At 44.2% G+C, this 25,486-nt stretch overlaps 1 protein-coding gene across 1 annotated transcript in view; it reads right to left on the reverse strand.

The window, feature by feature from the left end:
* Positions 1–25,486, reverse strand: part of LOC143289304 (dynein beta chain, ciliary-like) — a 123,692-nt gene continuing 98,206 nt past the window's right edge. The window contains exons 52-64 of the mRNA XM_076598337.1: positions 23,666–24,584; positions 22,756–22,926; positions 17,799–17,921; positions 17,324–17,517; positions 15,834–16,110; positions 14,487–14,714; positions 13,345–13,536; positions 12,099–12,218; positions 6,991–7,233; positions 4,992–5,180; positions 3,638–3,880; positions 2,084–2,210; positions 1–248 (exon numbers count right to left, since the gene is read on the reverse strand). Coding sequence (XP_076454452.1) covers positions 1–248; positions 2,084–2,210; positions 3,638–3,880; positions 4,992–5,180; positions 6,991–7,233; positions 12,099–12,218; positions 13,345–13,536; positions 14,487–14,714; positions 15,834–16,110; positions 17,324–17,517; positions 17,799–17,921; positions 22,756–22,926; positions 23,666–24,584 — 3,274 coding nt within the window. The remainder of the gene's footprint in view (positions 249–2,083; positions 2,211–3,637; positions 3,881–4,991; positions 5,181–6,990; positions 7,234–12,098; positions 12,219–13,344; positions 13,537–14,486; positions 14,715–15,833; positions 16,111–17,323; positions 17,518–17,798; positions 17,922–22,755; positions 22,927–23,665; positions 24,585–25,486) is intronic.

The following is a 25,486-nucleotide window of genomic DNA, read 5'->3' on the forward strand; positions in this document are numbered from 1 at the left end:
TTAAGTCTGCAGTAGAAGGGCCACTCCTCCCAGGGTCCACTTGGAAGGCTTCTCTTTGGTCTTGAGGTTGAAGGTCCAGACGAAGGTGGGTCCGCGGGTCTTGGTCTTGTAGACAGGGCAGTCGTACACGTTCTTCAGTTCCTGGCGGTCCACGGGGATGGCGCGGATGAAGATGACGGGCATGGGCGGCGTCAGCTCCTTTAGACGGGACTCGGCGATCAAACCGGTCTGCAGGTCCCAGCGGGCCCCTGCGAGATAGAAAAAGAGACGGCTGGACAGCACTCTACAGCAACTGTTGTACGTGACCTTGGTAAGTCGCGTGAGAAATTCAATGTGCAAACTATAAGAACAACCCAACACATTAATGATTAAAGTAACCAGCTGTCAGCTCCTTCAAGCGGGGCCGGCAGTGATCTTACCGGTCTGCATTATCCCACCGGGCCCCCTGGGAGAAATGAAATACAGCACTCTACAGCACTGTTGTATGTGACCTGAGTAAGTCGCATGAGAAATTCAATGTGCAACTATAAACACAACCAACACATAATGATTGAAGTAAATAGCTGTCAGCTCCTTCAGGCGAGGCTGGCAGTGGTGATGCCGGTCTGTATGTCCCACCGGGCTCCTTGGGAGGAGAAACAGACAGATAGCTCAGCACTTTGCAGCACTGCAGTATGTCACCTGAGAAACCCAGTGTGATTGTTAACACATACCACGGGGTTTACAGGAAATGACCGATTTACCGGGGCTAGGTTGCATGAACAATCCTTGTATCGCTAAGTTTGCTTAGCGTTAAGAGTCTTCCTGTCTACGCTTAACAATGCTTAATGTTAAGCAAACTTAGCGGTGCTAAGATCCGCCCAGCCCAGCAGATGTATAAAACTTCTAAACAAAACAAAGGTAGACAGAATGATGCGCCATTTGATTCACTGAGTGTGGGGGCTATGTTTACTTGAACCTTCTGCATTCGTGGCCAACAGGACTACAACAGTCCACGTTCACTCCTGCCTACCAGTACGCTTTCACGTGTCTGACTGTTTACATCCTACCATTTAGGTAGTCATTCTCCGTTCTCTGAGGCCAGAGTACATGCTGGGCATGTCTGAGTTTCCAAAACCGACCAAACACACACACATACACGCACACTGTCTCTCTCTCTCCGAGTTTGTAAAACAACACACACACACACACATCCAAAGCAATACTGAGCCCTTTCACTGAACCACTCATGCTATTCATGTTTTTGTTTTGTTTCGTTTTTTTGTTGTTCTACAATGAGTTTCAAATTTGACTGAAGTGTACTGCAATATGAAAAAGATTGTCTTGTTGTCTTGCTTAACTATATCTGTGGTGTATATATTGTGACATGTAAATGATTTTCTTGTTGCCCTGTTTACCTATAACTGTGGTGTATATATTGTGACATATAAAATATCTTGCTGACCTCTTTACCTATAACTGTGGTGTACATATTGTGACATGTAAAAGATTTTCGTGTTGCCCTGTTTACCTATAACTGTGGTATATATATTGTGACATGTAAAAGATTTTCTTGCTGACCTCTTTTCCTATGACTGTAGTGTATATATTGTGACAGCGTTGTATTGTGACACGTAAAAGATTGTCTTGTTGTCCTGTTTACATATAACTGGTGTATTGTGACATTAAAAAAGACTGTCTTGTTGTCCTGTTTACCCATAACTGGTGTATTGGGACATGTAAAATATTTTCTTGTCCTGTGCACTGTGACACGTAAAAGATTGTCTTGTTGTCCAGTTTATCTTTTACTGGTGCATTATGACATGCAAAAGATTTTCTTGATGTCCTGATTACCTATAACCGTTGTGTACTGTGACATGCAAAAGGTTTTCTTGATGTCCCGATTACCTATAACCGTTGTCTATTGTGACATGAAAAAGATTTTCTTGATGTCCTGATTACCTACAACCGTTGTGTATTGTGACATGAAAGAGGTTTTCTTAATGTCCTGATTACCCATAACTGGTGTACTGTGACATGAAAAATAATTTTTGTTGTTGCCCTCGTGACATGTTGGAAATCAGAATGCCGTTGAAGCACCCACCCTCCATGTACAGCCCGTACACATAGGCCCCCTCTCTGGGCGCTCCGGCCATGTCCTCACGGGTCTTCTTGGTCACGTCACACTGCAGCACCATTCTGTCCAGGGGCCATTCGTTTTTACGGGCCATCTGAAAGAGGGAATTAAAATTACTCTTATTATTATTGTTGTTGTTTGTTGTTGTTGATTTTGTTGTGTTGTTGTTGCTGTTGTTGTTGTTCTTCTTCAAGAAAAGGAGTCTAGGGGAGTAAAAGATCGATAAAAAATAAAGAGTGGTAACTATCTCCATGTACAAGGGTCACAATTCCATGGCAATGCTGCTTATGCTACCAATTTAGCTCGCACACAGATGAATAAAAGGTACACTGGATCAAACCCAGAGACTTCATCAAATCTGTGAAAAATGTGTCCCTTGTAAATGGAGAGAACTACCACTCTTAAATGGTCATTGATCCTTTATTCTCCTAGCCCATCATGATCTAATTTTGAGTCAAATACCCAACAAAGCAACCATGTGTTTGTTTTGTATTGTCTGTGTATTCTGTGTAGCATATTCAGGATCAAAAGGCTATGCCAGTCTTCAAAAAAAAGAAGCTAATTTGTGTTTGCACATTTCTACTGTTATTGCTGCTGTGTGCACATGTCAACTGATTGGTATAAGGACAAGCCCGGACATCCGTCTATTCCTTTCCCATAGTGTCATGACGAAAACCACAACGAATCAGTCGCCCTGCATATGCACTGAGCCATTCCCACGTTTGATTAAAAGGAACACCGTCTGTCCAACTCAGTGAATATGCAAGGTTACCAAAACAATTATGATCGCAAAGCCTACACAACAACTGTCATCCCCTCATTTCTCATCCCATTCTTCTAACACATGCTAGGTTTCTCAAGTTATGGGGGGAAATAAGAAGAAAAAATAAGTAGAAAGACTGAATGAAAAGAGTGGACACTGAGAGTAATAATGGACAGAAGGAAAAAAGTCTGAAATAAACAATAACCTGAAAAGGTGAACAAAGATTGGGGAGTATTATCACCACACATGAGCTAATGGCCCACAGACCCACACGAGTTAATACCCTACAAGCCAACACCCTGCAGGCTCAGATGAGCTAAAACCCCACAAGCTAACGCACCACACGCTCACAGAAGCTAACGTGCCACAAACTAAAGCATGACAGGCCCACATGAGTTCAAACGTCCAAACATCCCCACAAGATAATGCCTCACAGACCTACTTCAGTACTTGAGTTCAAGCAACCCAACATCCCCACAAGATAAACGCCTCACAGACCTACATGAGTTCAAACAACCCAACATCCCCACAAGATAAACGCCTCACAGGCCTACATGAGTTCAATTATCTCAACCTCCCCATCAAGATAAACGCCTCACAGACCTACATGAGTTCAAACAACCCAACATCCCCACAAGATAAACGCCTCACAGGCCCACATGAGTTCAAACAACCCAACATCCTCGAAAGATAAAAGCCTCACTGGCCCAAACGAGTTCCAACAACCTCAAATCCCCTACAAACCCCAGACAACGGACCTGCTGCATGATGGCGGTGAGGAAGGACTGGGGGTTGAAGAAGCCAGCCAGCCAGACAGCAGCGGGCAGCTGGAAGTCACCGGTCCACATCTCCAGCTCCTTGACGCGCAGCAGCAGGTCGGCGAACCACATGCCCAGTGGCAGCAGGGACGGGTAGGCCCGCTTGTTCCACGACTCCGGCACGTGGTCCAGAAAGAGCGAGTTGGACAGCTCCTCCATGTCCGCTGTGATGGTCAGCTCGCCCTGCATACGCGTAGCGCGCACACGCACACACACATCACACACACGCGCGGACAGACAGACATTTGTGATGGTTTTTTTTTTTCTGTTGCACGGTGTCTCTCTGTGGTTGTGTAACACTGTGACCTGTCCTGTGTTCTGCAGAAGACGGTGAACACTGCACTGTTCTGTGTTGCTTTCTGCTGTACTGTGCAGTACTCTACTCCTCCGGGGCACACTGTACTTACTACTGCACTGCTCTGTAGTTACTGTACTGCACTGCGCTAGAGTACTGTACGGTACTGAACTGCACTGCACACTAATGTACTACATTGCACTGTATGACCCTGTCCTTTCCTGCATTGTCCTGGAATGCATTGTACTGTACTGTCAAGTAATGCATTGAAAATTACTCTCTTTTTTATGCACTGCACTGTGCTCTACCTGGTTGGGTGGTGTAGCGTGTGTGGATTTGTCCGAACGCAGTGGAGCAACTGAACTGAAGTGAACTGAACTGTAGGTAATGTACTGAACTGCATGGGATGGCAGTGCACTGTACTGTACTGCGCTGTAGTATACTGCATTGTAGTGTACCCGTGGGTACTGTGCCAGACAACGCAGGATTGCAGTGCATTGCACTGTATTGTACTGAACTGCACTGAACTATGCTGTACTACACTGAACTGCACTGGAGTGTACTGTACTGCGCTACACAATACTGTATTGCAGTGCACTACACTGTACTGTACTGTACTGCACCGCACTGTACTGCACTGCATTGTACTGTACTGCACTGTATTGCAATGCACTGCATTCTGCTGCACTGTACTATGCTGTACTGTGTTGAACTGAATTGCACTTCATTGTACTGCACTGTACTCTACTGCACTACACTTGGTTGCACTGCACAATACCGAATGGATGTGGGTTTCTTACGTTCGCAAAATACCAGCTGTATGGTGATCATGACATACTGTCTCATCCGGAAAACCTGTGTTCTTAGATCCACCATGTTGCAGATTAGACTGTCAGGTCTTCTACCATACGCACACACACACACACACACACACACGCGCTCTCTCTCTCTCTCACGCACGCACGCACGCGCACTCACACACACACATGGGTACGGTACCTTGAGGCCCAAGTTGAGTTCCTTCAAGGATCGCTTCATCTCGTTGGTCAGCATGTTCATCCTCTCAGTCTCCTGGAAGGCCACCACCACGTAGGGCGTGCGTTCCTCAGGGGGGACCTTGGCCATGATCTCTTCCATGTTGAACTCGTCAGGCATTCGGTCCATGAAATCGTCCAACAGAGTTTTCACCTGTAGTCACAAACCTTTAATAAGAAGTTAAAGGTTAAAGGTCCGAAATGTTTTCACGACCATCGCGGCAGTGAATTTCCATATTCACTGTGTCTGGGGCTTAGAATGGAAAGGAGGAGCGGGGCCTAATCCTCTCAGTTTCCGCAGCTGTGAACTTTCACGAACCCAAGTTGGGTGCCCATTGACTGGAGTGAGGAAAATCGGAGTAAAGTGCACGGCACTGTGCCGAAACATGGCCTCAAACCTGGATCACTGCATCAGAAGTATGCCGAAACATGGCCTCAAACACTGGATCACTGCATCAGAAGTATGTCGAAACATGGCCTCAAACACTGGATCACTGCATCAGAAGTATGCCGAAACATGGCCTCAAACACTGCATCAGAAGTATGCCGAAACATGGCCTCAAACACTGCATCAGAAGTATGCCGAAACATGGCCTCAAAACCTGGATCACTGCATCAGAAGTATGCCGAAACATGGCCTCAAAACCTGGATCACTGCATCAGAAGTATGCCGAAACATGGCCTCAAACCTGGATCACTGGATCGAAAGTCCAACGCCTAGCTGATTTTGCCACGTCGCCAAAATCATAACAAAACTAACACAATTAATGTAGCAGTGAAGGACAGGTAGCGGCGGCGGCAGAAGTGGGTGAGATGTGAATCAAAACTACACGCTATGAAACAAACAAAAAAACAAAACAAACAAACAAAAAAAACAACAAACACGTGAAAGCGACAAAACTGTAATGGTTTCCAATTGGAATTTATCAAACATTTTAGATACAAACAAGATCCTGAAGAAAATGGGTATTACAATCAGTGACATGTGTAATTTCTGTAAAAAGAAAAAAAAATAAAAGAAAAAGAAAAAGAAAAAAAAAGAAAAAAAGAAGACACAGATTCTATGGTGTTGCAGATTCTCTTAATTGTTTTTGAAGGAACTAGAGAAAGTATGCAAGAAAGATGCATAGTTGCTCGAATGTTAAATTTGAAAATGGAATAACTTTTTGGAAATGACGGTATTACAAAAACAGATGACATAATTATTCAACCATATCATTCTCTTTGCAAAATACTTTGTCTATATATGCAAAATAACCCACATTAAAACACTGAACAGAGCACGTTTTGAATGATTTAAGAAATGATTATAAAGTAAAGAGATATATGCACTCAATGGAAATGTTAAATACGGTCTTTAGTAGAAAATGGTGACCATATGTAAAACATCTTGAAAACAATAACCCATAACTAAATATTGTGAGAGATCAAATTGCACAACAATAATGCAGGGTCAATGATCATATTGTTGTACTTGAAATACATATACATGTTTATGTGTATGTCTACTTGTATGCATATGTATGTGCATATGTATTATGTGTGTATGTATGTGTATTATGTATACAATGACGATGTAATAGGTGTATCAAGTCTTTGTTTACTGCAAATTAGAGGGAAAGTGTACCTGTGACACGTATTACGTTTTCTGAAAAATCATCATACGGATTGTGTTCCTTTTCCATTCTGTTGCTTGACAAACATTACTTGTGCAAAAGTGTCTTCAATTCTATGCTGATGCTACGCATAATGTTTATCACTTGTTATAACATTGCACTGTTATCTTAATCAGATGAAAATGCTGACCCTTGAAAAAAAATGAATGAAAAGGTCTTGCCAACATGAAACGTACATTAAAAAAGAAGTAAATGCAAGACCCAAGCTCTGACGGAGCTCCCCCCCCCCCTCTCCATCCTCCCCCACTTCTGTAGCCAATTGGTCATCAAACTTTTCGAGAACAGTACCTTCTCTTCCCGACTGACGCCGGTCCCAGAGCCAGCCCCTGTGTCTCGGGGCTGCATCTCCAGCACAGTCCTGAAGAGGTTCTCGGACTGCGTGGTCAGGAACTCGATCTCGGCGTTGGGGTGCAGGCCGTAAAGGATGGGGCTCTCGGGCGGCAGGTAGTCGTCCACGTATTGGTGGTAAGCCAGGTAGTCTGAGTTGGGCGGCACGGGGAACCCCGGGGCAAGGAACAGCTCTCCGTCCAGCTGTTGTAGGGATACTGATATGAATAGCGATCGGCCTATCCTCAGTCAGAGACAAAGCTTTAAGTGCTTTACAAACACGGAGTCATTTTTGTAATGAGTATTTATATGAAAAGCGCGGCATATTCTCTGTCAGAGATCAAACTCTAAGCGCTTTACAAACACGGAGTCATTTGTAATGGGCACTTACATGAATAGCGAGCAGCCTATTCTCTGTCAGGGACCAAGCTTTAAGCGCTTTAAAAACATGGAGTCATTTGTAATTGGTACTTTTATGAATAGCGAGCGGCCTATTCTCTGTCAGAGTCCAAACTATAAGCGCTTTACAGAGTCTTTTGCAATGGATATTTATATGGATTTCAAGTGGCCCTTCCTCGGTCAGAGACCAAGCTCTAAGCGCTTTACAGAGTTATTTGTAATGGGTATACCTACTCGTTTGAAAAGCACGGCCTATCTTCGGTCAGAGGCCAAGCTCTAAGTGCTTTAGAAACACAGATTCATTTACACAACAAGTCTGCCGACCTGGGCTAAGCTGGTGATCATCATTCGTCCCCTTGTCAGGTTTCAGTCACGCACGCATACATACACACCCCGTCCAGACCTCCCCACCACACACACACTCACATACATTAGAGTGGATTTCTTACAACTAAATTCTTGCCAGGAACAACTCTCTTGTTGCCATGGGTTCTTTTACGTGCGCTAAGTGCATGCTACACACAGGGCCTCGGTTTATCGTCTCATACGAACGACTAGCGTCTAGAACACCACTCAAGATATAGTTAAATGGGAAAAAAATCTGTTAAGTTTGGTTAAGTTCATCCCCACTCCCCCTTTCATAGTCCAAGAGAATGAAGTCAGACACCACTTCTTTCGTCTGAAAATGAGAAAAGCCGCTGGCCCTGACAACATCTCACCAGGCCTTTTGAGGAAGTGTGCAGTCTATCTAGTGTCTTCACTGACATATTTAACATGTCCCTTCAGTCTTGTGTGGTGCCACATTGCTTTAAGAAATCAACAATCATTCCTGTTCAAAAAAAAAAAAAAAAAGAAAAAAAAAAGGACAGCCTAGTTGTCATAATGATTAATTATCGTCCCGTTGCCTTAACATCAGGCGTAATGAAAACATTTGAACGCTTGATTCTACAATTCCTAAAAACCTGCATTCCTCCATCTTTTGATCCCTTTTAGTTCGCCTATAGAGCGAACAGATCAGTTGAAGATGCCATTAGCATAGGTCTCTACCACATCCTCAAACATCTCGAAAATCCTAACAGCTATGCCAGGATCAGTTTCATTGACTACAGCTCTGCGTTTAACACAATAGTGCCACCAAAACTATATTTTAAACTGAAAGACCTCTCACTGTCTGAATCAATTTGTGCATGGATCCTAAATTTTCTAAGATGCAGACCGCAAGTTGTTAAAGTTGGTGACCTCACCTCCTCCACATGCATTCTCAACATAGACACCCCACAGGGATGTGTTCTATCCCCACTGTTGTATTCACTATTCACACATGACTGTGCATCTCAAAATGAATGTGACACCATGGTCAAGTTTGCCAACGATACTACTCTAGAAGGGCTGATTACGAACAGTGATGAGTCAAAATATAGGGAAGAAGCACTGGAACTTGTCAGCTGGTGTGATCAAAACAACTTAAAACTCAACGTATCAAAAACCAAAGAATTAATTTTAGATTTCAGGAAGACCAGATCTGACCCCTTACCACTTGTCATTGAAGACAAGCAAGTAGAGATCATCAGCAACTTTAAATTTCTCGGACTGATTATTTCCAACGATTTGAAATGGGAGAAAAATACGGAAAGAATTGTCAAGAAAGCACAACAGGGCCTGTACTTTCTTCGGCGCCTCAAAAAGTTCGGAATTAAAAAAGAAATCAGGGTTGATTTCTACCGAGCAGTCATTGAAAGTGTGCTAACCTTCGCTATTACTGTTTGGTACGGATACATTTCCAAGGCAGAAGTTGTAGCCCTAAACAGAATCGTAAAAACTGCCACCAACATTACCGGGGCTGATCTACCTTCTCTAGAAGACATATATTATAAACGGCTACTCAAAAAAGCTGGCCAGAACAGCCCAGAACAGAGTGCAATGGCGAGGGGTCGTCGATGGCCTATGCTCCATCAGGAGCGATGGGCAAAATGAATGAATGACTCAAAATAGCTAGTCAATCAGCCAGGACGAATCACATCCAGCTTTTGGGATTTTCGAGAAGCTCCCTCTTGCCGACGGTACAGAAGTATAAGGACGAAAACCAATCGCTTCGCCATTAGCTTTTCCACCAAAGCAGTCAATGCCCTGTCTCTCGAACAAACCCAGTATGATAAATAGAATTGTAAAATCAACAACCATCTACTTGAAGATCTAGTCATCAGCCCCATCCACATGTAATATGCAGCTTCTGTTCAAACGTGTGTGTGTGTGTGTGTGTGTGTGTGTGTGTGTGTGTGTGTGTGTGTGTGTGTGTGTGTGCAGTGCGTGCATGTGTGAGTATGCACAAGTTTTTATACTGATATGCACTTGTATGTATCCCAATTTCTACTGTATCTGTGTTTGTGTATGATTTTCGATTAATGTTCGTATCTTGTTATGTACTATCCGCCCCAATATTCCTTGTGACCCCGGTACTACTTGGTAATAAAGACATATTCTGTTCTATTCCATTCTATTCTGTTTTATTCAATCCCGTACGCTTCCTAAGCGGACGTGTTACAACAAAGCCACCACCACTCCACTGTTGTCACACAGGGAACGGGGGACAGGGAGAAGTACTGGGCTGAACCCAGTTTCTCAGCTTGATTTCTCTCATTTAGTTATGTAGAGAGAATAAAGTGTTCTGTGTTCTGTATTTTGCAGCAACTGACAATTTCACGGGAAGGACACAACGTGACAGTCATCCGATACATGCAGGACACGTCAGACACACAGTGCGCGGGGTGGCCCGGCGGTAGCTAATGCGTCCCACTGGAAAGCGTGTGTTCACGGGGTTGGAGTCCTGTGTACGGGCCGGAATTTTTACTGCATGCCCCCATCACCAGACCTTGAGTAGTGGTCTGGGTGCTGCTCGTCGTTCAGACGATAAACCGAGGTCCCGTGTGCAGCACGCAAAATAAAACCTACGTCACAAAAAAAGAAAAGAAAAAAGAAAGACCCGCCCCCCCCACCGCCACCCCCCCAAAAAACAACAAACCAACCAACCCCCCCCCCCCCCTATTCCCCCACCCCAAAGAGGGCTGTCCATGACAATTTTTTTTTAACAGAAAATTCCATTTTGATAAATCAAAAACATTTACAGGTACATAGAAAAATATAAATGGCACTTGCACTGTGACCACGCGCTCTCTCTGGGGAGAGGAGTCAGATTTTCACACAGAGAAATCTGTTGTTACAAAAAGTTACACAAAAAAATGTTTTTGAAAAAAATCTGTTGTGACAAAAAGTAACACAAAAAAGTAAAACAATCCAGTCAAATCCAGTACAATGCGCACACCGTTGGTCAAGTCAAAAAGTTCAGCCGACGACACTTTTATTAAGCTGAGGAACAAATAAATCAAATTATGTCGCTTAACCCTTTCTCAGCCAAACTCGCAGTTATGCCGCAGCTAGGTAGACGACCCATGTCACTGAAAGGCGACCAGATCACTGGTCTATTATCCACGAACCTACTGCTCTTTATGTTCGGTAGCAGGATTGGCCATATTTTCTACACATCACATGGGGAACCCCAGCTATTCTTTGACACCGTATTTTCTGTGTTTATAGCACAAGGGAATTTTGCATTCTAAATTGACTGGCGGTAAAAGGGTTAATCAAAGCCCAGCTGACAGGCTGAGGAACAGGTGGGCACATGAGCATAATCACAGAGGGAAGAACAGTTCTGTATTCATTTGACATGCGGATATATATGCCCGTGCTATTTTAATGAAAGAGTTCCAGTATTTACCTGACGAATATCAGTAGGGCTTAAATAAGCTATGCTGGATGCCCTTCCCATGTTTTTTGTGTTTATATGCTTATGCTATGCGGTTTCTCTGAATGAAAATTTTTTTTTAAAGCATTATCAGTTTAATGAATAGAGCGCACAAAGACGTATGTCAACCATAGAACTGTTTAGCATGCGTCTTCGAATAAAATTCGAAAAGAAACCAGTTCCAAAGAAACACCAAAGCGTGCGGACTGGTCTATATTCGCTGTATCACCGTGTGTGACGTGTATTGTATTTATAAGTGTTTCTCTCGATCTATACACAAAATTTACAAATTTGTGATGAAAACATCAATGGACTTTTTAACATTTCAGCGTCCACTAGAGGCCTCTTCGCATATTCCATACCCTTTTGATTTTTTTTTTATTCACTCACACACACACACACACACGCGCGCGCGCATGCATGTGCATGCGTATCTTAGCATACATAATCACCAGGTAAACCAAACCCGCCCTGTGATTTGGTATGTAATAGTCAACACTCACTTACGCACATGCACACTTGAACCCTCGAAGACTGACGAAGTGAGAGAAAGAGTGTAAAATCTAAACTAAGTATTGGAACCGAAAAGTCTGAGTAATATTAGGATAGCGTCTAGACTCAAAACCCCAGCTGTGTGCGTGTGCGTGCGTGCGTGCGTGTGTATGTGTGTGTGTGCGTGCGTGTGCGCGCGCGCGCGTGTGTGTGTAGGTATGTGTATGCAACAACAATAACAATAAACACACACACACACACACGCGATATAAACCATTATAGTAGTAGTAGTAGTAGTAGTAGTAGTAGTGTGTGTGTGTTTGTGTGTGTGTGTGTGTGTGTGTGTGTGCGTGTGCGTGCGTGCGTGCGTGCGTGTTACCATGTCGTTCCGCATGAAGACCTCCAAGTAAGTGCGGCACAGCCGTCTGTCCCAGTCATCAGTGATGTGACCGCCGTACATGATTTCCCCAAACAGGTAGCGCAGATCTTCCCACGGAACCTGCCGCACCAACAAGTACTACTAAGACGTAGGCCTCCAAGGGCACGCAGAGACACTTACATGCACTCGCGCATCCACACCTCTCTTTCTCTCTCTTATAAACAAACATACACAAACACACGCACACGTAAACAAAGCGCAACAAACACATACAAACAAACACATACACACGCACGTATATTAAACACAGACTCTCTCAAAAATCACACACACACACACACACACACACATATATATATATATATATATTCATACACATAACCCATGCGTAATGTAAGCTCTCTCTCTCTCTCCCTCTCTCTCACGAAACAGGCAAAGAAAAAAGAAGAAAAAAAAAAGGAATATGGCCACCAGATAAAAAAAAAAATTAAAAAAGAAAGTGAAAATGAGTAACGACTTGAAAAAACAAAACAAAAAACAAACAAACAAGAAGAAGAACAACAACAGCAAAACGGTTGGCAGGGAAGCTGATACAGGTCCCTATTCTGAGACAGGCACGAGTAGAAACATTTGCTGGTAATATTTTATATTTTCCAGTCAAAATGTGACACTAAAACGACAGTGGAAACATCTGTCACTTCTTTACAATTTCTTTTACCTTCCCAAGATGTACACTGTCATCATAATCAAAATGTATGGAAAGAACACATTGTCGAAAGAAGTGATATTTGCTCTGTTTTTAAGCCTTTTTTTTGTCGAAAGAATTGATGTTTTGTTTATTTTTGAGCCAAATTTACTGTCAATGGATCATATCCAGAGAAACTGAATTCCTTAAGATTTACCACGGATACACACACACACACACGCGCGCGCGCACACATACACACACACGCCACGCGCGGGCACACAACTGGAACAGGGCTATTACATAGACTCACCTGTTAGTCACAAGTGGCCAAGGCATGAATTTTTTTTGCGCCTGCTGACTGCGCAGACGACAGGTTTGGCAAAGACGTCTTAGTACTGAGTCAGCCACAAAATTTAGCCAACAGAGCAAAACCGACTGCATAATCCTGCATCACTTTGGACATAGCACAGAACATAAGACCAAATCACTTTGTTAACAGGAGTAAGCCATTAAAATAAAGTCGATGTCGGACCGTCGAAGGCGGTCTTGTTATGTGACCTTGGTGTTGGCCTCCAGATAGTTGAAGAGAACGCTGACGCTGATGGTCAGGTCCCCAACGTTGAAGGGGTAGACGCGGTTCCAGCCCTGAGGCCCGAACTTTCTCCGCTCGCACACCACAGCGTGGAAATAGCACAGGCTGAACAGAATGGACTTGAACTCGGTCTCCTTGGCGCACATCTCCATAGTTTCCTGAAACGAACACCGTACTGGGACGTGAAGGGTGCAAGTGGAGTTGAGACCGTGAGAAAGGGGATTATGGTTGGTTGTTTCTTGTCGATGCACATGGGACGCATTTGTATGCATATACGTGCACGTATGTGTATGTACATGTATTGTATTGTATTGTATTATCCATCACACTTTGTTATAATCGATTTCTCTGTGTGAAATTCGCTGCAGTGCAGCGCCACCCATTTTTTCATTTGTTTTTCCATCAAAGTGAATTTATATATTTCAATGTGCACTTACACAGTTAAGTTCCTTTTTTTTGTTCTTTTTTGTTTGTTCATGATTTAGGAAATACTTGCTTTATAATTTTTATATTCAGAATTAGGGAACTTACAACAATTTGGCGGGAGAAGGTGGCAGAATGGTTAAGACGCTTATCTGCCAATACAGTGTCCGTGAGGGTCTGGGTTCGATTCCTGCTCTTACCCTTTTTCCAAAGTTTGACAGGAAACTCAAACTGAGCGTCTAGTCATTCGGGTGAAACAGTAAACCGCACCACGTGCAGCACGCACTTCGCGCACTGAAAAAAACAGAACTCATGGAAACAAGTGTTGTCCTCGGGCAAAATTTTGAAAAAGAAATCCACTCTGACATATAATAACAAAAATATAGACGCGCGTTGGGTGATGCTGTTGTCAGGCATCTGCCTAGCAGATGTGTAGCGTATATCGATCTGTCCGAATGCAGTTAATCCTCCCTGAGAAACAACTGAATATGTAACTGAAACTTTCACCAAACGAGCGCGTGGGGTTATTTATGCTGCTGTCAGGCATCTGCCTAGCAGAAGTGGTTTCGTGTGTATGGATTTGTCCGAATGCAGTGAATCCTCCCTGAGAAAAGAACTGAATCTGTAACTGAAACGTATACCAAACGAATCTCAACAGAGTATTAATCAAACATCAAAACGGTACCTGGTTGAAGTTGTCGAGAGCCTTGTGAATGTTGGCGAACATGCCGGTGGGCGGCTCGTTGGTGATCTTGATGGCCGACTCCAGGATACCCTGCGGGATGATGTGACTTTCTGGAGACCCCGCGGGCTCGGCGCTGATAAAGAGGCGGTAGTTTTTGTTGCTCTCCTCCGCGTACTCCTCCATCTTCTTCTCCAGCTTGGGCAGCCAGCGAGCCACCAGATGAACGTTCTGCTCGGTACAGAATGCAGGTAAGTCACCTTGATGAGTGCAAGGGGTTATGCTTGTGTGTATCATCTATCTTTAATTTCTTTCGTGCAAAATAGTTATTTTAGAGAGATATGCTTCGTCATGACAGAGAGAAAAAAATCTTGTAAATTACAAAACTCCCTCTGTCTGGAGTAACTGTTTTTTCTTTTTAGTAATGTTTTGGATGAGTGAGACCCGTTCATAAAATATTGTCCAGAATGTATTTTGTTTGATGTCCCATTGCATGGCAGAATGTTCCTTGCTCCTGGCAGATGTATTGCTTTAATGTAATTTCCACACTAATCAGAAAAAGTTGATATCTAATGTAAAATGATAGAATGACTGGAATGTATGAATGTATCAACATAAAAGTACTAAAATTTTGTCAAAACGACCCACCCCCACCCGAAAAAAAAAGTAATAATGACTGGAAACTATTACTTCTAGTTCATTCTAAAAAAAAAGTTTTGAAATAAACTGCTTTTTCTGTTTTATAATCAAATTCGGCTTCACAAGCACAAGGACAATCGAAACAGAGCCATAACACAGGTTCACTTTGTTATACACTTGAGCCGAACAAAAACAACGAAGACTGTGTCCCCCCAAAGTGGATCACGGACATTTTCTATACATACGGCAACCGAATCCACCCCATCCACTGCTACCTTTCTTTCCAGATGCACATGTAATCGCACACAACCAGTCGCGCACACTCGTGCGAATGTTTCAGCACAAATATTACAGGCATATATAAATCAGGCTCCAGACAGGTCAGCAAAGGACACCGAAATGGTGATAGGAAGTGGAAGCCTTCAGACCAAGATAACGACAGTGTGGGGGACTGGGAATGAGCAGGCAGCGTGGGAGTAACTCATGTCACTGAAACAGCGCAGATGATGAGGCAGCAAAACAACAACAAAACAAACACACGGCAGTACTCTACAACATCAACAGCAAAACAAACACACGACAGTTGTCTACAACACCAGAGACACAGACCCCCCACCCCCCCCCAAAAAAAATGAATTCGCAGAATCAGGACAGAACAGAGGCCTGAGGAAGGCAGCCGGCCTTGGGAGGCAGTACCAACACACTACCAACCTGTAGAACGACCCACTGGCCCTCCTTGGCCGACACGGCCATGGCGTTCTCGGCCACCACCTCCTGGCCCTGGCCCAACGAGATGTTGTGGAAGTTGTTTTTGGCCACAGAGTAGCCTAGCTTCTTGCCCAGAGCCTCCACATCCTTCAGGGGGTCCACGCCCGGCGACAGGATGAAGAAAACGGGGGTGGCACGGTCCGCTTCCTCGAACGACTTGGCGAACTCCAAGGCGCGACCTACCACGTACTTAGTGCCCATCTTTTCCTCCACGAACCCTCTGCAAAGCACGCCAACCGTACCATACCACGCTGTGCAGACATGTCTACATGTAGGCAGATTTACATGACACATACATACAATCCTTCATGTATATGAGTACATATATTGTATTGTGTTGTATTGTATTACTCTTTTGTAACAGCAGATTTCTCTGTGTGAAATTCGGGCTGTCCACCCCAGGGACAGCGCGTCGCTACACTGACAGCGCCACCCATTTTTGTAATTTTTTCTGCCTGCACTTTTATTTTTTTTTCCTGTCGGAGTGGACTTTTCAACAGAGTTTTGCCAGGGACAACACTTTGTTGCCGTGGGTTCTTTTACGTGCGCTAAGTGCATGCTGCACACGGGACCAAGGTTTATCGTCTCATCCGAATGAGAAGCGCCCAGACCACCACTCAAGGTCTAATGGCCTAGGCGGACGTGTTACCACTAGGCCAACACTTCTATATACATGAGTGGATACATGAAATACTATATGACATTTTGCATGATAGTCTTTCGTATCGGACTTCGACCATCAGTGGAGACAACTGATGTCTTGACTATTTAGGCCAGAATTTGATTATAGTGGAATGTTTTGCCCACTTTACAACCATATTCTCTTAACCAAGAGGGCTTTATGACAGTCGGCGGTGGGGGATGGTCCTAAAAGGCCAACTAGCCCCAAGACTGCAGCACCACGAGCTAGTGCAATCTGGCCTTCTAGTTTGAGAGTCATGATCCTTCACAAAAAACTAAGCTGTAAATGAATTCCTATTGCAATGGATAAACCATTGATCATACAACTCGCGCTTTGCTGCTGGCCTAACTGTGTGTTTGTCAAGCTTTGACATAAGCTGATCAAACCGGGTCCAAAAATACCATATATACATGAGAACATACATACATTTCATTAAAATGTGAGTAAATCTGCATCTGCTTAAACGGTTTCTTAAACAACGAAAAGTTAAATTATATAAGTTTCTCTTCATGTACATTGCGTTATAATTTGAGTAATTTTGTATTTAAGTTAAACATTAATTTCTTACACAATGAAACTTTAGATTATTTGCAAACTAAAGAATTCAGCGCTTAGACTCGTGTGCAAATATGACGCACAGATTTTGTAAACTAACTTCTTGTTAAGCTAGAACTAATATTGTACTGACTTTGAACTCACAGTCAACATTAGATATCAATGTGACAACATATGGCTGTATTGCGAAGCTCACCTCACAGCATAGGACATCCGGTCAGGCCGCAGGCATCTCATCATGCACAGCTTCTCCAGGGCGTTCTTATTCTTCCATTCCTGCGGGAACTTCTCTTTTTCCGGGCACTCACACTCCACGAAGGTTTTCCACCGTTTGGCAGATCCTTCAATGTCCTTGTCCAGGTTGGTGAACTCTGACATATCTGACAAGGCCTGAACACATATGACAGTGGTCTTATCTCAGGACACTGCACGGTGGTCCGTTCTATTCTAGCAGCAGCACGAACACTTTTTTCCTCATTGCTTAACAGGTCACTTAATTACATTATGTAAAGCGCAAACGAGTCTTTGATAAGGTTTAAGAAACATTAATCACAAATAATTATTCTTATAGGAAAGATGATTTTGAACATTGTTTTACCTAACGCGAATAAGAAAACAAAAGGAAAGCAAAATGGCACCTTACTGTATACAGCTGAGAAACAGATACAGACCTTGACACCACCCCACTGGTGGCCGTTGAGAAAATCCACGGGAGAGGTAGCACCGGCCCTGGCAGGGAAGCGAAGGAGGAAGTCAAACTCCGCTGATTCGATTTCTTTGGCCATCAGCAAAATCTGCAAACAGTCAACATATCTACATTTAACATCCACATCTTCAGCAATATCTACACAAACAGAGAATATTGTACAAGTCCAGTCAGAGGTTCTCTTCTGCTACTGGTAACAATGTAACCCAGTACTACCTGCTGCAGATGGGGAGTAAATCCAACAAGAAAATCCAATCTGGGGAGGAATACAGCCGACTCAAATTCAACCTCTATAAAAATCAAAGCCTCTGACTTGGCCAAACAATTCCAAGCAGTCATATGGGGATAATCACGCCACTACTTCTGGATGAAGAAAAGTTTGAAGCCCTCACAAACAATTTTCAACCAAGAAATTGACAGAAACAGCAAGAGAGGTCCTAGAGGTACGTCAATGGAAATACAAGCCATGGATCACATGCAGAATATTAGAGATGTGCGACACTAGAAGGAGCCTAAAACCACAAAAAATACTGAGACAGGAAAGGCAAAATACGGCGCTGTAAACAAAACGATTGGTCTAGAAATGATGAAATGAAGAATGCAAAGGAAAATTGGATTGAATAGCAGTGTGAAGACGTTGAGAAAACCCTTGAAAGCAACGACACAAAGAAAGCTTTTAAGCACCATCAATGACAAAGATGGCATTTGTCTCACACAGGAACAAGACACCATTTAAAAGGTGGACTGAGTACTGCTCTGACCTCTACAACAAACACAGCAAAAGAGACCCAGGTGTACTAACATAGCAAGATTCATCAAAGAAGGTCCAGGAGGAGGTTGTTGCAGAAGTGGTCGTTAAAATGTGGCAAGACTGCAAGCACCACATCTCTTCAGAACTTTTGCAAATTGGCGGAGAAGCTGTAACTGACATCCTAACTGCCATCTGCAACAAAATCTGGCACATGGGCGAATGGCCCACACCATGGACCCAATCAATTATTATCACCCACTACCCAAGAAAGTAATTTTCCAACACTTCCAGAATTACCCCACCATCAGTTTGATCGGGCATGCTAGCTAAGTAATGCTCAAAATCAAACATATCATCATTGCTGCAGAACAGGCTGGATTCTGCAAATGCTCAATATTATTTGGTCTGTACACTCAGCCACTGTCCAGCGTCATCAGACAATATCGATGTGATATTTACAAGTTAGCAGATGACACCCAACTCACTAAAGCTTCCTCACCAAGCTCTTTTGCTATCCTCCACAAACATTTAGAGACGTGCATTGTTGCTGTAAAGAAGTGGATGCTGATAAACAAGCTTAAACTTAGTGACGTCAAGATAGAAGCCATGCTTATAGGTTCTAAGTCTGTCTTCGTCATATTTCAGACCATACCTTGACTGTCTGCAATGCTGATACCAACTTTCAAAATTCTGTCAGAAACCTGGGTGCATTTATGATTTACCTCTGTTCATGCACGACCATGTCAGTAATTTATGTAAAAGTGCAAACTTCCAACTGAGGAAAATCTGTACCCTTCGATCGTATCTATCTATTGAAGCAACCACTCAGCCTGTCTGTTTCTTGGTTCTAGATCGCATTGACAACTGCATTTCACTACTTGCTGGTTTGCCTTTTGCGTGACGCCTTCAGTTAGTTTTGAACAATGCTGCAAGAATTATTTTCAGAAAGTCCAAAAAGAATCAACTTAACTCATTCTTACGAAAGCTTCACTGGCTACCCATCCATTACAGAATTCGGTACAAAATTGCCATATTGGCTTATCACCACTTTTATGGATCTCTCCCATCTTAATTATCTTCTTTCCTTTATATTTACACCTTTTCCCTTTCTCCCAGGTCTTCTGTTGAAAAGCTTCTTCGAGTCCCCAAAACCTCTTCAAATACATTTGGCGAAAGGGCCTTTCAGTATCAAGCACCTTCTGTCTGGAATTCTCTTCCTCTGGATCTCCGTCACTTACCAACGCTGCCATCTTTCAAAATAAAATTGAACACCCGCATGTTCAATCAGACCTTTGTGTGTGATGAAGCATAGCTGTTTCTCTGCAGCCTTCCATCTTCGACCCATCACACTTTACCCTCTACTGAAATCACCCTGGTGTATGTACTTGTGGGTGGGTGTTAACTGTGTGCGTGCGCGTGTGCTTGTCTGTGCGCGTGTATAGGGCACGTGGAGTGTTGGCCTGGTGGCAACGCGTTCGGCGAGGAAGCGAGAGAATCTGAGTGCACTGGTTCGAATCCCACTGTCGCCAGTATTTTCTCCTCCTCCATTACATCCCAAGTGGTGGTCTGGAAGCTATTCATTCGGATGAGACGATAAACCGAGGTCTCGTGTGCAGTGTACACTTAGCGTATATAAAAGAATCCACGGCAACAAAAGGGTTGTCCCTGGAAAAATTCTGAAGAAAAATCCACCTCGATAGGAAAAACAAATTTACAGGGAGAAAAAATACAAAAAAATGGTGGCGCTCTCAGTGTAACGACGCGATCTACCTGGGAAGAACAGCCCGAATTTCACACAGAGAAATTTGTTGTGACAACGCTAATACAATATGGTGTGTGTGTGTGTGTGTGTGTGTGTGTGTGTGTGTGTGTGTGTGTGCAATTTGTAGGATTGTCTTGGTGTATGTAGATACACATATATGTATTGCTTTTTCATGTGCAGAGGTATGTAATTATGCATTACTGTATGTGTATCGTTTCATGTGAGGTGCTTTGAGCCCATTACATGGGGAGCTTGCGCCGTTTAAGTACAACCTATTATTACTATTATCATAATAATTATTAGTATTATTATCATTATCAAGTATCATGTTATCATCAGTATCATTACCAAGAGTCATCGAACAGGTCTTTAACCTGCGTACCCTTTGCGGAAAACACCTTCAGCACCTGAAGGAATTTTATCATGTCTTCATAGACTTCAAGTCTGGCAGGAAGCAATAATTATGGCCACAGTGAAAAACAATTAACAGCGAACAAAAACTTACCAATTCCATCCGGCAACTATGCAAGCAGTGAGGTACTCACACAGGGTGCTACTGGAGTGTTCCATACCTCAGTTTGAGTCCGTCGGGGCAGCCTTCTGTCTCCAGCGCTGTTCAAAATAACCGCGAACCTTCGCTTCGCAGATGAAATGGTCGGCTTGGCAGGTAGTGAGCAAGAAATCGCCCAGCGTATTAAAAGACTATGTGAAACATCGACAAGATATGGCGTGGAAATCTAAGTAAATGCGCTGCCAAAACACCACCATCACTGCTGAAATAACTGTCCAAGGACAGAAGCTTGGAACCCTTCAACAGGTCACCTACCTGGGATCCGTCTGAAATCTCCATGGAAGGACAGCAACACATATCCATGAAACACAGTATGGGTCTCCTGCGTGATCTGGCACACTCCGTTTTCCTGTATGCATGCGACACATGGACCCCCACGGCGGCTTTGGAGAGAAGAATTTCATCACAAGATACTAAACACCAGATATTCTGATCACATCACCAGGTAGCAAGTGCGCCAAACTATCGAGCAGCACACTGGATCTCATGAAGATCTGCTGACATCACACAAGAAAAGAAAGTTACGCTGGTACAGCCATGTAACAAGATCAAATTGCCTCGCTAGAGCAGTCCTCTAAGAAACAGCTGAGGGAGAGAGACGGAGGGGAAGACAGTAAAAAGCGAATGACTGACAGCATTGAGAATGGACAGAAAAAAAACTTGTGCAGAGACCCAGGCTTTGACACACAACTGACAGACCTGGAGGAATCTGGTGAACAGTTCTTCTGTGTGGCGTCCCAATGACTCTTCACAAAGAAGAAGTAGAAGGAGGAGGAGGAGGTGAAGGACCTAGGCTTTGACACACAATTGACAGACCTGGAGGAATCTGGTGAACAGTTCTTCTGTGTGGCGTCCCAATGACTCTTCACAAAGAAGAAGTAGAAGGAGGAGGAGGAGGAGGAGGAGGTGAAGGACCTAGGCTTTGACACACAATTGACAGACCTGGAGGAATCTGGTGAACAGTTCTTCTGTGTGGCGTCCCAATGACTCTTCACAAAGAAGAAGTAGAAGGAGGAGGAGGAGGAGGAGGAGGTGAAGGACCTAGGCTTTGACACACAATTGACAGACCTGGAGGAATCTGGTGAACAGTTCTTCTGTGTGACGTCCCAATGACTCTTCACAAAGAAGTAGAAGGAGGAGGAGGAGGAGGAGGAGGTGAAGGACCTAGGCTTTGACACACAATTGACAGACCTGGAGGAATCTGGTGAACAGTTCTTCTGTGTGGCGTCCCAATGACTCTTCACAAAGGAGGGGGAGGAGGAGGAGAGTACCAATTCTGGCAATACAACTGTAAGCAACAGTTCTTCTGTGTGACGTCCCAATGACTCTTCACAAAGAAGTAGAAGGAGGAGGAGGAGGAGGAGGAGGTGAAGGACCCAGGCTTTGACACACAATTGACAGACCTGGAGGAATCTGGTGAACAGTTCTTCTGTGTGGCGTCCCAATGACTCTTCACAAAGGAGGGGGAGGAGGAGGAGAGTACCAATTCTGGCAATACAACTGCAAGCATTGTGATGGGTTGACATTTGATTGGTCAGTGACTGCATTACCCTGTACTTGCTGAAAGGTGCAATTCCATAAACTGAACTTCTGAGCCACCCCAGATTTCCTCGCACCTTGGTGTTTGATTTTTGAGGCTATTTGATGATATTGCAATGTATTACATTGCACCGCATTGTATTGTAATGTATTGTATTATACTGTATTGTATTGTCACATACTGTTCTGTATTGTTTTGCACTGTAGACAGGACACAGAAAGATCAACAGATGGGCACACCAACAGAAACATGTACACTCGTCCTTTAAAGATGGCATGTAAGACACCAGTCACAGTACCTGTGTGGTCATCTGCGTGATGAAGATGAGCTTGTCCCTTTCAAAGAGGCCCCGAGAGGTGTAGACGTAGACGGAGAAGGTGATGCAGTCTATCAAGTTGTTCACACGTTCCTTCACCTCCTCGGCAGGCTCTGAGCGCTCAATGGCTTTGATGAACACCACACGGAATGCCTGTGGCAGCAATTCAGGTTCAGTTTCAGTTTCTCAAGGAGGCGTCATTGCGTTCGGAAAAATCCATATACGCAACTGCAACACATCTGCTAGGTAATGCAGATGCCTGACAGGCAGCATAACCCAACGCGCTTAGTCAGGCCTGAATGCATGAACGCATACATATTTGTGTACCTATCAGGTTGGATTTCTTCTTCAGAATTTTGCCAAACACTTTCGTTGCCATGGGTACTTTTTCAGTGCGCCACGTGCGGGATTCGAGCACAGACCCTCACGGACTCCCTGAATTGGCAGATGAGCATCTGAACCATTCTGCCAACCTTCTCCTGTGACAGGATTGTCGTACTACATATTTTCCAGTCTACAGCTTCCCCCAATCCGTCCATTTTGCAAACACTGAATACTCACTTTAGCATTAGGCTTTTGGTTCAAACATTCGTGACATGGGAAACCAAAATTCGCTTATGAATGTGTCAGTATGGGTGTTAGCAAGCCCGTGTATCTATGCGCTATTTTGTGCGTGCTCCTCTCTCTCTCTCTCTCTGTGCTTGTGTGCATTCGCGCGCGCGCGCCTGTGTGTGTGTGTGTGTGTGTGTGTGTGTGTGTGTGTGTGTGTGTGTGTGTGTGTGTGTGTGCATTTGCTGTTGTAAAACGGTGCGTGAGGTTTTCAGCATCAAAATGTCTTTGCAATCATGTTCACGACAATGTACCAACAGAAAAGCCTTACAGACAGACGCACCTTGAGAGAGAACTGGTACATGGGGTTGATCATGTGCAGGTCGTTCATGATGAAGTAGAGGAGCGAGGCGCGGGCTGCTGCGGGTCTATACAGCTCACGCGCCGTGTTGATTTCCTGCTCCGTCACCTTGCCTTGCTCTTGCTTCTGAGCGATGTCAGCCGCCATTGCCTTTGTAGATTCCAAGTTCTCCACCAGATCCACGTCGCCGAGAATGTTCGCCCCAGCCGAAGACAGCCGCGCCAAGAGGTTGTCCTCCAGCCCTTTAAGGGTGATCTTGAACTCGTTCTGCTGCCGCGTCAGCTGGGATTTGAGCTGCTCCAGGTCTGGTCGCTCTTTGGCCACCACCTCCCCTAGCAGCTGGTCCTCCAGGCCGTCCCTGGTGACGGTGAAGTTGATGAGTGTGGCCTGGGCCTGCATCTCGGGTTTGTAGTGGGGGTTGGCCAGCTTGGTCTGTAGGATGAGGCGGAAGCTAGGGTTGTACTCCACCTCCTTGTCACCCATCTTGATGTAGCGGCCTTTCTTGATGGTGTTGCGGCCCAGCAGCGGGTCCAGCACCGGGTCCATGTCTTCCATCAGGTTCTCCAGCAGCACCACGTCCCCGTTGGACACGGCGTTTTCAATGACGTCCAGATAGCCTTTGGCTCCAAGGCGGGTCACCTTGAGGTTATCGCCGTACCGCTTCTTGATCCACTTGATGCCCTGCAGCTGAGGATCGATCATCAGGGGCCAGCGCTCACAGCTGGTCAGGATGGTTGCATTTTCGATGGACATGCGGTCACCGGGAAGACCTTCGTTGCTCCAGCCGGCGATGGCGGCGTCGTCAATCAGCATGGTCAGGGGATCCAGGCCCTCTGTGACGGGGATGGGCACCGGTAGCTTGACCAAGAAAGGCAGCCAATACGTTTCTAGCAGCTCCACTCTGTGCACAGTGTTGAGGGGAAAGGGAGAGGATCAAGGAGGGCTATGCCGACAACACACACACACACACACAAACTCACACACACACACCTGTTCTCAGCAGCCGTTTCCTTTCTCTGTCTTTGCTTTCTTGCTTTTTTTCTCGTTCATAAATTCATTCGTTCTCTTTTTGACTCGCTTGTGTAAGCAAAGTGAGTCTATGTTTTAACCCAGTGCACGGTTGTTTGTTTGTTTGTTTGTTTGTTTGTGTGTGTGTGTGTGTGTGTGTGTGTGTGTGTGTGTGTGTGTGTGTGTGTGTGTGTGTGTGTGTGTGTGTGTGTGTCCGTGGTAAACTTTAACATTGCCATTTTCTCTGGAAATACTTTGCCAATACCAAAACTGGTTTAAACATAGTATGAAAAAAAAAATCTTCACAGTCACACCAACAACAGGTTGTAAATCTCCAGAATTAAGTCATTATTCCGAATCATTAACAGTTTATTTCGTTGAGATGTGTTCCGAAATCCGAAAATTCTAAAAACCGCTTTCCACTGTACTTGGCCATCTAGGAGGTAGGTTGTGTTCGAGAACGACATGACCTCGTATTTCTTGTTCACAATTAAAAGGAAAGAAACACAAATTCTGGACAGAACACTTACAGTGATACTAACCGCACCATCGACGTGTTTACTGCATATAAATATTCTAAAGCGGACACTGAATTAACTGGAAACAATTAATGAATCGTTTCTTTCAGCCCGTTGTGGACTGGTTTGTGCAGAGCAGATCCAGAGATCTACAATGTGTTGCGATGTGCTTGAAGGAGATGGCAACGTCTCCTTTACCGCCGAAATGAAAAGAAAAATAATCGAGATATAATAAAACACAAAAAAAAACATGTTTTAAACGGCGTTATTACGTCCA

Source organism: Babylonia areolata, chromosome 1 (assembly GCF_041734735.1).
Source record: "Babylonia areolata isolate BAREFJ2019XMU chromosome 1, ASM4173473v1, whole genome shotgun sequence".
NCBI lineage: Eukaryota > Metazoa > Mollusca > Gastropoda > Neogastropoda > Buccinidae > Babylonia > Babylonia areolata.